Source organism: Poecile atricapillus, chromosome Z (assembly GCF_030490865.1).
Source record: "Poecile atricapillus isolate bPoeAtr1 chromosome Z, bPoeAtr1.hap1, whole genome shotgun sequence".
Taxonomy (NCBI): domain Eukaryota; kingdom Metazoa; phylum Chordata; class Aves; order Passeriformes; family Paridae; genus Poecile; species Poecile atricapillus.
Window position 1 is genome coordinate 41,556,300 of NC_081289.1, and position 12,894 is coordinate 41,569,193.

General features: G+C 40.9%; 1 protein-coding gene across 2 annotated transcripts in view; it reads left to right on the forward strand.

Annotated features, from left to right (window-relative positions):
* The first annotated feature begins 871 nt into the window (after positions 1–871).
* Positions 872–12,894, forward strand: part of LOC131572703 (carboxypeptidase M-like) — a 28,621-nt gene continuing 16,598 nt past the window's right edge. Inside the window, exons 1-2 of one of the 2 annotated variants that reach the window (XM_058825987.1) lie at positions 872–942; positions 1,090–1,246. In XM_058825987.1, coding sequence (XP_058681970.1) covers positions 1,193–1,246 — 54 coding nt within the window. In that variant the 5' untranslated portion in view covers positions 872–942; positions 1,090–1,192. Of the gene's footprint in view, positions 943–1,089; positions 1,247–12,894 lie in introns of those variants that run through there. The other variant, XM_058825986.1, reaches the window with a different exon arrangement.

The following is a 12,894-nucleotide window of genomic DNA, read 5'->3' on the forward strand; positions in this document are numbered from 1 at the left end:
GTGGTTATGACTTTTTTCTCAGTAAAATTATACAGAATTTACAAGCAGCTGTTTTCTAATACTCAGCTGTATCCACATTCATATTCTAAAATAAATGCGGACACTATCTTAGTTTTTGTGGCTGGAAGCCAGCTTAACTTTCTTTCTCTTAGTTCTTTTCAATCTTCAAGACAACAAAAGGTGATGAAAAAGTCTTTGTGGTGAATCCCAAGACCAAGATATCCCCAAGGCAATGTGGTTAGTGCAGAACCAAGGAAAGCACTTAATTGTGTAGATAGAATCCTTTTAGTAAGCAAATACAAGCCTATTAAAAATTAATCTTTAAACAAAACAAGCCAAAGCAAAAAATAGCACTAGATTTTGTTGGATTTGCAGATTAATTCTCTCACTGCCCATGCAGCAGGCTTTGTCTCTGTGCCCCAGGTGCTGCCGTCCTGATCACACGCCAGGACCACACAGGTGCTGAGGAGGAGCTCGGTTTTATTTAACAACCCTTCTCGTGAATCGAAATAACACCGAAAGTCAAAACGTGAGCGTTTGCACCCCTCCCCGGTTTGTTGTTTGGGGTTTTTTAATCCCTACAGACACCTCTGCCCCGCTCCTGTAAGAAAACCGAGGGGAAACCAGCCGTGGCAATGAGAAGAAGGCAGTGCGGAGGGCCGGGCCGCTCGGGAGCCGCGCCCCGCAGGTGAGAACCTCCGGCGGGGCGGGAGGAGGAGGGGACAAGGGACAAGGGGAGGGGTGTCCCCGCGGGGCCCCGACCCCTGGGCGGGCCGGGGGAGCTGAGTGGCCGCAGGCCGCGTCAGTCAGGGGCAGGGCGAGGCGGGCGGGGGATGGCGGCCCCCGCCCGGCCCGGGGCGGCAGTGGCGGGGCGGCCGCGGCAGCATCAGCAGGAGCAGCAGGAGCAGGAGCAGCATGAGCAGCATGCGGGCGGCGGCCGGGGTAGGGCGGCGGCACCTGCTCCCGGCAGGGCGGGAGGCGGCCAGCGGGACAGGGAGGGAGCGAGGGAGGGAGGGAGCTCCGCGGGCTGGCCGCTGCCAGCAGCACGGCGAGGAGCCCGCGGATGGAGCTTCATCTGTTTCTTTCTAGGACGTGGTGGGCATCCTCATCCTCTGCCTGGTTCCTACGGCGGCCGCGCTGGACTTCAAGTACCACCACACGGAGGAGCTGGAGGCGTACCTGAAGGGGGTTCATGCCGCCAACCCCTCCCTCACCCACTTGCACAGCATCGGGCGATCGGTGGAAGGTAAGGGCGGTGGGACGAGGGGAGAGAAGGCTTTTTGTTCTAATTTAATCGTGGCAGGTGTAGGTAAAGGTGGCGTTTCGTGGGCGCTTGCTGGCGGCGGGGCTGCTCTAACAAACCTCTGTGAAGTTTCGTCTTCCTCTTGCTTAAGCGTGAATAACACACTCTGGCTGAAGCATCGTACGTGTCATCAGGGTAAAAGTTCTCCCAACACTTGGGCTTCTGAGAGTTGGAAACGTCCTGAGTGGCAATTTCAGAAAGAGGACCGTCTCTATGGAGCGTAGAATATGTGGGACCCCTTTGCCAAGTGTCCGTTCTGGGTGGGACTGTAATTAAAGACGTGTGTTTTCTGTCTTGTGGTTGTGTTAAAAATACCTTCTGATACAAGGTCCTGTGCTGTAGATGAAGAATAGGATTTCAGTCTCGATCCTCACAGGAAAATGTACTGAAATCAATAATCACCTTTCTGACCTTATATAAATGTTTTAATTCATCTCTCTATGATACTATGGTACTTTTTTACTATAAATTTGGGGGGGGGGGGAGTGGCTAAGTTTTTAGAAGAGATTTAAAAGATTAGTGCTTATTAGCATATAGACTTTATTGTACACCTGTTTAAACAAAAACAAAACAAAAAAACCCCAAAACAAACAAAAAACCCACAAGAAAACCCAAAAAACCCACTAAAAAGCCCCCCAAAACTGCTTTATTAAACTTGAATTTGAGAAACTAAATCACTCTGAGAAGAGCTATAAAACTAGACAGAAAATCCACTCTTTAGAAAAATCATCTGTTCCTCTAATCCCATTTTGTACCACTGGAAGCATTTGTAGCATCTATTATCAAATCCATGCTTGTGTTTCAAAAAATAAAAATCTGTATTCTTGGTAAATGATCATGAAGACATTTTCGTGCCTTCTCTTCTTCTTTTCATCTATCTCAAAGTAGACAAGGAATCTTAAAGTTATTTATACTGTGTTGGTTTTGGTTTCATCAAAGGCAGAATTAGATTGGATTATATTATTCATCCATTCAAGAGGCTAGTTCCTGTAAGGACAGTTCCCTCCAGTACAAACTAGCAATTATCCACATCCTCATTTTCATACCTTTAGAGAACTGAGCTAGTGTTCTGATGATAGGACTAGATTATGACTTTTATGCCAGGAACTCACTGGCTTATCTTTGTGCAGGTAGGCAAAAACCTTTCATCCAACCTGAGAGATTGAAACTTTGGCTTTTACATATCTAGATACCTGAAAGCTGATAACATGAGGTGTTCAACTTGTCTGAGTTCCATCAGCATGAAAACCGGAAAAGCATCATCTCTTGATGGTGATTGAGCAATGCGCATCATTCAGATTTTGATATATTGCCTTTTGCTTTGCCAAACTCTAAGAGAACTGTGTGGGCTCTCCTTGCTGTTATTCTCAGTGTCACATAAAGCAGAATGGCAGTGAAAAATGTTTAGTACTCCTCTATTCTTTCAGTTTTCTCTAAATGTTAGGAGATTCCTATCTTTGTTGAGAAATGAGCATTCAGAGTCACCTGGAATATGGTAGGGAACAGTACTGAATTAGGGTCTAATTTGGTTTTTTTCCTTATACTAATATAAAGTTTTATGACAGAAGTGGTTATATAATTTTGGTGAAAATTAAGTTTCAGTTCTGATCCATGGGTTGAAGTTCTGTTCCTCTATTCTCAGCTAAGCTGACGTGAGCAGGACTGAGCGTGCCAATGCTTGTATGGGTTTCCTAGTGTTGTCTTCCTGCCAATTAGCTAAACCACGATAGCAACATGTACTTCTTGATAGTGAGAAACAGAAATTAATTTAAGTACTATAAAACTGAGATCAATATTATATAGTGAGTTGATATTCCTGATATGAAAATTCTTGATGATGAATACAATATCCCATGGATCAAAGTAACACCTCTAAAGCCAACAGACATTATTTTGTTATTATCATGAATGGCTATTGTTCCCATGTTATTTGTTAGCCTATGTTTTACTCCAATTTTATGTAATAATTGAATATTTTATACTGCCATCTAGACTTCAATTATGAAGAATGTGAAATAAAGGCCTGACTTTTGGTCAGTGCGTGTAGACCCAGAGCTCTGCAAGGATATAAAAATCCACTCTTAAAAGCCCAGATGTGGAGAGTGATAGGATCCTATGTATTACCACTTCAGAAAGTGATTGCATGTATTCAAGAGAAGTCTCTAAACCCTCTTCATGTCAGAAACCTCGCCTGCTTCAGGCAGATCATAAAGTCATTTAGGTCTGGAGGCTATCTAGTCTGAGCTCCTGTTCAAAGCCAGGCTCACTTGAAAGTTAATTATGATTCTCAGGGCCCTCTCCACTCTACTTCTGAATATCTGCAAGGGTGGAGGTTCTGCAGACTCTCTGGGTACCTGAGCCACCTTGCAGCCCATAGGCTACGCAGCTGCAGCCCAGCCAGTCTGCAGTCTATACCTGCATGAGGTTCTTTTCTTGAGTTGGTAACCCAAACATGGGGTTCTTTTGTTCCAGGTGCAGGATTCTGCATTTACCTTGGTCAAACTCCATGAGTTTGCTGTCAAGAAATTCCTTCAGCTTACCAGGGCCCCCCTGAATGGCAGCCCTGACCCTGATGAAGATAAGAAACAGCATCAGCCCCAGTAGTGACCCTTGAGGAATGCTGCTATTAATTTGCTGTCTCTTGAACCACCAGTTGCTCAGTCCAGTCAGCTTCTGATCTTACTGTAGTCTATTCCTCTAATCCATATTCCCATCTTGTTTGCAAAGACACCATTAGGTTGACTAGACACTGGGACAGGCTGCTCAGGGAGCATCTTTGGAGGCACTCAAAAGCTGTCTGAACACAGTCCTGGGTAGCTGGTTGTAGGTGGCCCTGCTTAAGGAGAGGGGTTGGACAAGGTGCCCTCCAGAGGTCCCATGCAATATCTGAATCTGTGATTCCGCTGAAAGTCTTGCTAAGGTCAAGACTAAAGAAATAGGTTGCTTTGCTCCCTCTCACTAAGTCGGTAATTTCTGCATAAAACCCAAAAAGTGTGATTTGTTATGGATAAATTTGAGGTGAGATTTACATAGTGTGTTTATTTGATGCATGTAGGCTGTAATAGCAATGTGCGCAACAGAATCTGTATCAAGATCTTCAATGGAAAATGAATGAAAAGATGCCAAATTTGTTTTGTGGTGGTTTACATTGCCATATAGAAATTCCCCCCTGCCAGGTTACTGGGAGCACCTCTGCCAAATTACTGGGAACAATGTGTTCTAGATAGGCAATAGCCTGTTCAGTCTCCAGATCTGATTTGGAAGCTATGATATTTAATGATGTATCTCATCTGCCAAGCTGCTATACTTAAATAGGATGAGAAAGGAGTTTAAAATATGTAGCTTGCTGGCTGACAAAACTGAGTGTTACCTTTTGCTCTAATTTAATAGGTATCCTCAGATCCCTCAAGATTTGTAGGTGATTTGTGTGTGCGAAACCTGACATGGTCTTTGCAGTAGATAGGCAGAGGTATGTGATGGCCCAGAAAATACCTAAATTCTCTTATATTTTTTCAGGTGTGTTGTTGAGTAAAGTTACAAACTCTTTTAGTCAGGAGTTCAGTTTTCTAATATGTCCACTATCAGAACAGCGTGTGCACTCTATAATAATAGAGGAATCTGCGGAGCTGCATCAGTCTGGGATGGGAGAATGGGACCTGGTGTCATATTCACTAAACATGTCATATTTAATCCTATTAACCCATCCTGCCTAATGCCACCCCAGTGAAAAACAGACTCTCTTCAGCAAGCAAATCTTAGAGTGCATTACCAAAAGGAAAATAGTCAATGCATGTGCATGATCTGTGGCTTTGCATTGTTCAAGATACAGTGCTGCTGTTATTCTTTGAAAAGAAAATGAAGGTGGCGGGAAGCCGACTTAAGGATTCTAACAGACTTGATGACCTCCCTAGGAGGACAAAACCAGCCAGGTATTGGAGGAGTGGAGTAACTTTTGTAGTAGATCCACACTCTAAAAAGTCTTTCCAGATACACTCTGGATTGAGATAAAGTGATAGCATTCTAATTACAGCTTGGTTTAGATCTAGATTTTCTGGAGGCCAGTCTGCATTTTTAGAATTCCAGTTGACTTGGGACAGTTGTAAACATCCTCAGGCCAGATTCTGCTCACTGAGGGTAAGGTTGTGTATGGTTAAAGTACCCATGTCTTTACCTAGTGAAGTTTCAAAGTTGACTTTAGATATTAATATCCTTTTGGCAGATTTTATCATTGGAGAGACAAAAACTAAAACAAACTGATTTTGTTCTGGTTCCACTAGAAATTCTCAGAAATACCTTGCAAAAGAGCTGTCCTGAAAGCTTCTTTGTTTGAGAACTATGTGGTTTAGTCATCCAATTCTGATGAACAGAATATTGACGGTGAACACCAATATTCAGTTGCTCTCTCTGTCGCCCTTGGACAGACACATTCTATCCATTAATCTTAAACAGTGCTAAATTTAGGGGAGTAGTAAATCTTGCTTATTAGCATTGTGCTATCCCTGCTCTGTAAACAAGAGAGGCTGAAATGTGCAGGGGCTGTATGTACGGTTGCTGTGAGTTTTACAGTGCGTGCAGGACTGTCCCGTGGCTGCAGGCATGGACTGTGCTGTGGACTACAGGGACGGTGTGCTCAGCAGGGCTCCCAGCAGGCCAGGCTTCTCAGTGTGCCTGTTGGAGCACATTGTGTCTCCTTCCTGCCTGCATTCCTGTGTTTTCCTCCTTGGCAAACAGGAGGGAACGAGCATGCCCAGGTTTCCATCTGATAAGCAGCTGTGACTTCAGCAAAAGGGCGTGCTAGGGATTAGGACTCAGGTAGTGCCTGGTCATACAGTCAGTAGAAAACCCAGGCAATTAGCCTGCCCATCGTTCCTCACCAACATCTGTGGAATGTGTACCCAAGATGTGCCAGAGGTCAGCCTGAATCTCCTCACTCTTCTGATACAGTGCAATTAAAACCTTTAGGCATTTATGGGTGGCTATTGAACAGGGGAGTATTGATTTAAGGTTCACTGCACTTCAGTGAAAATATTTAATAATAAAAGGCCAGGCATTGTACTTATCTCCTCTATACATTAATAGTCTGTGTATGTAGCTGGGAAAAAATAGGAACTCATTTTAAATTATTTAATGTGACACAGTATGGAAGAAGCCTTAGTTACTACCATCAACAGTAGAGTGCATTGTAAATTCTATTGAATTTACATTACAGACTTTTATATTCTGGATGTTTTTACTTTGTTTAAAGTACTAGAAAACAAGTTTTACTGCTGGAGAAAACAAAGCTGAAACACATTATCCATAAAATGTTTGTATTCTACTGGAATTATTATTGGGTAGGCTCAGGGGTTCTGGCACTGCCCAAAAATAGAATGAGGTTTTATACAGCCCACTGTACTTGGAGGTAAGTTTCTTCGTGTTACCCATTATTAAATGCTAGTACCACTGTTTTTAAAAGAAGGAAGAAAAATGAAAGGTAGTACAGGGCATTCTTTTTGTCTTAAAAATAAACAAATTACTTAGATGAAAATCCATAGTAAATATGTTGTCTTTAAACATTTTATTGCAGATTTTTTTTTTTTTTGTTACATTATGTGGGTTATATTTGTGTAGAAGATTGTTACCTTAGGCTTGTTCCATTTGACTACTGCAGATGACTTTCCTCCTGTCTCCAATCCTTGTTAGTGTCTCTTCTTCCCTTCCCTCCTCCTTATCCCCACCCCACAAATTTCCTTACAGGCTCCTCATGCAAGTATGCTGTGTATAGATAATATAAGCATTGAGGTTTTTCAAAGTTCGTTTTGAGAAACAAGAATGAATGAGACATTTTCCATTCTGAGGGCCCCATGATGCAAATTATACTAAAGTTGCTTGTCTCCAGTCCAGAGTTCCATGTAAAAATGGGCACTCTAAAACTTACTGTGATAGTTACATTCTTATCCATGCTTGCCTGCTTCTGAATTTTTTTCCTGTTATGTGTCACTTGCTCTTTTTCATGTCTTTCCTCATAACCATCTTTGTTCTTGTCTTTGACAGTATGTAGGGCATTTAAATGTATGTTAACAAGATTCTAAGTAGGTTTATATGTTCATTTAATTATTAAAAAGGCGTTTGGGTTCATGGGTGGGCTTGATATTAATAGGCTTGTAAACTCTATTTGTAGCACATTATGTGAATCACCGTGATGGGAAAGAGAAACAAAACAGAAGGAGTACTGGCTCCTTCCTGGTTTATCTAGTGAAAGCTAAATCATGACTTTAAAAACAAGAAGTATTAGTTTGTGTTCTTAAGTCTTCAGCTCCCAACTGAGCTTTGCTTTAAATCATGTGTTTAAGTAGAAGTCACCATTACTATATTAGCTCTAAATTCGAAGCCTGTTTGTCCTAACTGAAGCTAAAAGTTCTTTTAGCACTGAAATATAGATTCATATATGATCTGACTGCATCTTCTAGCAGTTTGACTTCTGTGATGCGACACAAGTAGTTTGTGTGCAATCAGTCCTCCAACAGCCAAGTACTAAGGTTTTATCTGATGATAACAAGACTTAACTTTGCTTTCCTTTTTTCCTTTTTTTAACTTTTGCTTTACTTTTTCTTTTTTTTCTTTTTTGCTTTTTATATGAATCATTTATAAGAAGCATGTCGTTTGGTCAACATCAGATCTTTAAAAGATTGATAAGCTTAGACTTTACTCTTGGAGATGCAGTCACTTACTCTGAGCACATTCCTATTCTCTTGCAGTGAAAGTAAAATTACTTTCTTAAGTCTTCTCTTCTTTACACTTGCTGTAAATTGGTCAATCATTTTCGTCCTGCCTTCTATGATCTCTCCTACTTAAATACACTCCTTGCAGAAAATTCTGTGGGAAAGTTTGTTTGTTTTTTTCCTGTGGAACATGCTGTATCAGAGATTTCGGTCCCAGCCTAAATAAATAAATAAGTGTGAGAGGAACCTACACTAACAATATAAATCAAATGTTTCTCGTATATAAACTGTTATCTGGTACTGAAATTTTCATGTTGTAACTTCAAAATGGAAAGATCTGGTTTAGAAGTAGTACACTGTTTATGTGAGCAGCATTTATTTAGAATCAGCCTTGTGGGAAAAATCTCTGTTCTCCTGCATCCTCTCTACCTTTTACTTTGTAGTTCTTTGGTTGCAGGATATATTTGCTGAACTATTTTTCAGAGCAATAACGGGCTTAAGGCTGCAGCCTTCCAGATTTCCATCAGCAAGACTTTGCAGCTTTCTGTGTTTGTTTAGAACTGGGGAGAATTGACTACTGGATATTGTAATTCACACCAGTGAAGTTAGCAATGCTCTGGGGCTCATGTAGCATAGAGTCAGCAATTGCAGCTGGTGGATGCAGTATCCATATCCTTTCCTGGTGTTGAGGAAGTAAATATGTAACACAATTTATATTTTGGGGGTTTTGTTTGTTTTAAAACTAACTAAAATACAGAGCTCAGGATACTAACAATGGTGCACCATGGACGTAAATCAGTGTTTTTTCCCCGCCTCACTCCTTGTAGGAGTCTGCATTTTGGAGCATTGTGCATAGGTTTCTAGCCCTGTAAATGAAATGTGATTCTAATCACAAACTTAAAGAAATTAAACTCTTATCTTGTGCTTCAGTTTTACCCAGATGGTCAGCTTGCCTGTGTTCTCCTTTCAGCTTGAGAAGAACTTGATAACACATCCCTCCTTCCCCAGGCAATGAGACTTTTTAGCAGAAAAGCATTTCTAGTAGCTTTCCATTCACTTCCCACAAAAGAAGAAGAGCAGTGTGCCCTGCATCCCTTCTGCCCAGCCTTTCTGCCTAGGACCTCTGGCTGTAAACCCTTGAAGGAACCAGTCTTGCCTATTTTCAGGGCCACCTAATTAAAGGTTTGCTGTGTGTAGCTATGGCATATTGTGTTCACATAAGTACATGGAGACCTACTTATGGTCATGGCACCAAGCCTGACAGAGTTCAAGAGGCATTTGAACAACGATTTCAGGCAGATGGTGTGACTTGGGAATATCCTGTTCAGAGCTAGGAGTTGGACTTCAGTGATCCTGATGGGTCCCTTCCAGCCCAGCATATTCCATGACATTAATTAATTGTTTGCAAGACTTCTTACAATGAAACATTTGTTCATTAGACAGTTGTTCTGTACATGTTTTTGCGTAGAAGAGAGGTCTAGATAGTTTTTAGGGCCAAGACTTTTCTTTGAATGAAATCTGAATGTGCATGTGATTTCTAAATTTTCTGAAAGTTACGCTTTTGGAACCTTCTATTAATTTGAAGATTAATTTCATGAAGTGGATATAGAAAAAGATAATGCATTGGGCTGGCTGTAGATCTCTTCCTCTCACATCTGAGAGAATACCTTCCCTGTAAAACTGCTCAGTCTTATAAGCTATGCGGTGGCTTAAATGTGAGAAAGAGGTTAGAGGATGTTTCTAAGCAGATGATTCTTCAGTTTGATATCTAGGAAATACTTGTTGTTATGGGAAAGGTCAGACCATGGCAGTTGGAGTTGCTTAATTAAATTATTGTAGCTGCTACATAACGTGCTGAGCTCACAGTGGATTTAGGACAGTTGAGTTACATTTCCTGTTTGTCCCTAGCCAGTGTGTTCTACATCCATGGTCCTGCAGTTACCTGGGGCATTTACACAGAGCTTGAGCACGTCTAAAAAAGTAACATTTATCCTAAGTCTAAAATAAAAGCAAATTCTGTTCTCAATAAGAAATGTAGTCCTACTGTGTCAGTTCAAACGTTCAGTCTGGTCCAATATTCTGTTTTCCAAAGAACAGCTAGAGAAACTTATGGGAATAAGGTAGGCACAGATGCCTTCCCTGGTATGCACTTCAAGCAATGTGCAATGTGCAGGATGATTCTGATGAAGTATATTTCCTGCTCATGTTGTGCCTAAAGTACAAAACTTGCTTTGATACACAATTGCATTAGGCTGATCTCAAAATCCCAAGAATGAACAGAGGCCATCAGAACATGTGTGTTCAAGAGACCAAGGACCAATTTCTTGCAGCTAGTAACACAGCCTGATTAACATTAACTAAGATTAACATTTTAGCTGTTGCCTTGTGTCTTTGTTACCTTTTCTGAAAGCCAGTTGCTAATGTTTCTACAGAGACATTTTGATAAGACAGAATCTGGAAACAACTGGTCAAGGTAATGTAGTTTGTTAATTAAACCAGAGACAGATGATCACGACAAAGACTGGATTATTTGAAAAAAGTTAATCTAGCTTCCATTTCTTCCCACCTTTATTGGGTTAAAAAAAAATAGGGGAGGGGAGCCACTCAGTGTCTGGATTTGTCTGCCTGTCAGTGTTGAGATATGCATGGTTTTGAACTTCCTATTCTTGAGGCAAATACAATGTCTGAGATCTCACAAGGATTTTTGCAGGATAGGTGTAGCAAGTCTCTTGGTGAGGTACTTCAGTGAAATGAAATTAGAGTGCACCAGTAGCTTCTCAGCCACGTGTGAACCACAACCTGTAGTGTAGTCCCTCTGTTACCTTCAAGCGGCAGAAATAGTTCTGACTGCATCTGGAGGTAAAAGCATAGGCTAAACAGAACTGTTGAATCTGGATAAATTGCACTTTAAAAGAAACCACCCCTCTCCCTTATGGCTGGCTTGTGTTATAAGCAATCACTTTATTCACGATGATCCAATGGTACTGCTGTGAATGGGTAATATTTATTGCTTTCATGTATACAATAGCTTTTCTGAAAATTACCAGATGCATACCAGTTTCCCAGCTTTCTCAGAAAATAAAGTACCCTTTTTTAGAACTAGGTTTTAAAACCCTCTGGTGATAGAAACAAGAGTCAGTGAAAAGGGAAAATAGTCTATTTGGTTTCTGGGTGTAAATATGAAAGCAGTCAGTGTAAGTAGTAGAAAAAGCCTGCTCAGACTATTTCTATGTGTCTGTGGTGTTCTCATCTTCTTAGTGAGCAATACTGAATAAGTCTAGTATAACTTAATTTAAAAACAGTATTCCCTCTGGGTGGCTTTTCTATGGCAAATTTATTTTTATTTCTTGATTTTTGTTCAAATAACCTGGAAGGTACTATTGTAGAGACTGAGCTCTGCATTGGCAATTTTTAGTGGTTTTGTGCATAAAGAGTGTGTTCAGCTTGATTATGAGAACTGGAAATGGTGCAGTGATGACTCACATGCACATAGGAAAGAAAGGCTTGCTGTTCTCATAAGATACAAGTCTTGTGAAAGTGTCCAAAGCAGCTATGGATGTCCCAATCAACCAAAGATTTTTAAGCCTTTAGGAAGATAAGCAAGCATGTGAACCATGAATTGTTTTGACTCCCTTCCTTTCTCAAGTGCTTTGGATACAAATAAACAGTATCTAGTGGTTTTTGGAGTCGTCGTTTATTCTGACAGTTTATTCTGCTTATATGGTGCTGACTCTAATTTAGAGTGACTAGTGTAATCTCTTGGAGTAGATAGGAACTGATTAAATAGTGGGAAAATTATACTTGTATTTACTTTTTGCCAAGAGAGAGTGTCTTATGTCTGTAATAAGGGATTTGTGGGAAGGGGCCAGAAGTATTAAGTTTAGCAGTGGCCCCCACATAGTGACACAGTGGCTGTGATAGACCTGTAGCTGAATGTTACCTTGGGGTCTTTTGGCTTTTTTTTCTGCTTACCTAAGCACCATGCTGAATATTGCCAGATATGCCTGGTTGATGTATGTGATTGATCTGTATCTCTTAATTCTTTAAAATACCTTGAAGACTTTCTTATATTTAAAGTTTCCTAGCTCTTCTGGGCATATAAACTTTGTTCATTGCTAGTACCACTGCTACTGCAGGCCAAGTCTTTACATAATCTGTTCTCAGTGGACCATGCTACACTTGAAAGTAAGGACAAATACTCACAAAATAATTTGGTGTACCAGTTGTTCTTACAGATGTTTGTCTGATCTCAGCTTCAGATATGTAGCTTATTTTGGGGGTGTTTTGCTCAGTCTGGATAGATTAAAATCACATGTTTGTTTATGTTTATAAGCTATTTCTGCAATACTGCTACATCAGTCATTCCAATTAACCATTTCTGGTTATACAAGTAATGTACTGGTACGTCAAGTTCTGTTAGAATGTGAATCAAGCCATATGTGTTGTTGGGCTGTCCCCTTGCAGAAGAAAAGTTCCAAAGTTGCTTTAGATTTTCCAAATTGACTTGGTGATGACAAATCAGAGTACCTCAGGGCAAGGGTGCTGCTGGTGATGGTTTAGCAAAGGGAATTACACTTGAAGTCCTTCATTAGCTGTGGTAGTGTTTTACTGAAAGACAATGTTGCCCTGAGGAGGCTCATCTGCCTGGAGAAGAGAATGCTTAGGGGGTAATCTTATCACAGAATTCTGGTACTTGAAGAGTGGTTACAAAAAGAGTGTGTTGTAATGCATTTTTGAGTGGATTCTCTCTCTTCGCAAGGAGCCACATGGAAAAAAGCAAGGGGCAATGGGCACAAGTTGCACTATGAGAGGTTTCATCTCAATATAAGAAAGTTTTTTACAGTGAGAATCATTCACTGGAACAACTTCCCTGGAAATGAGGTAGCGTCC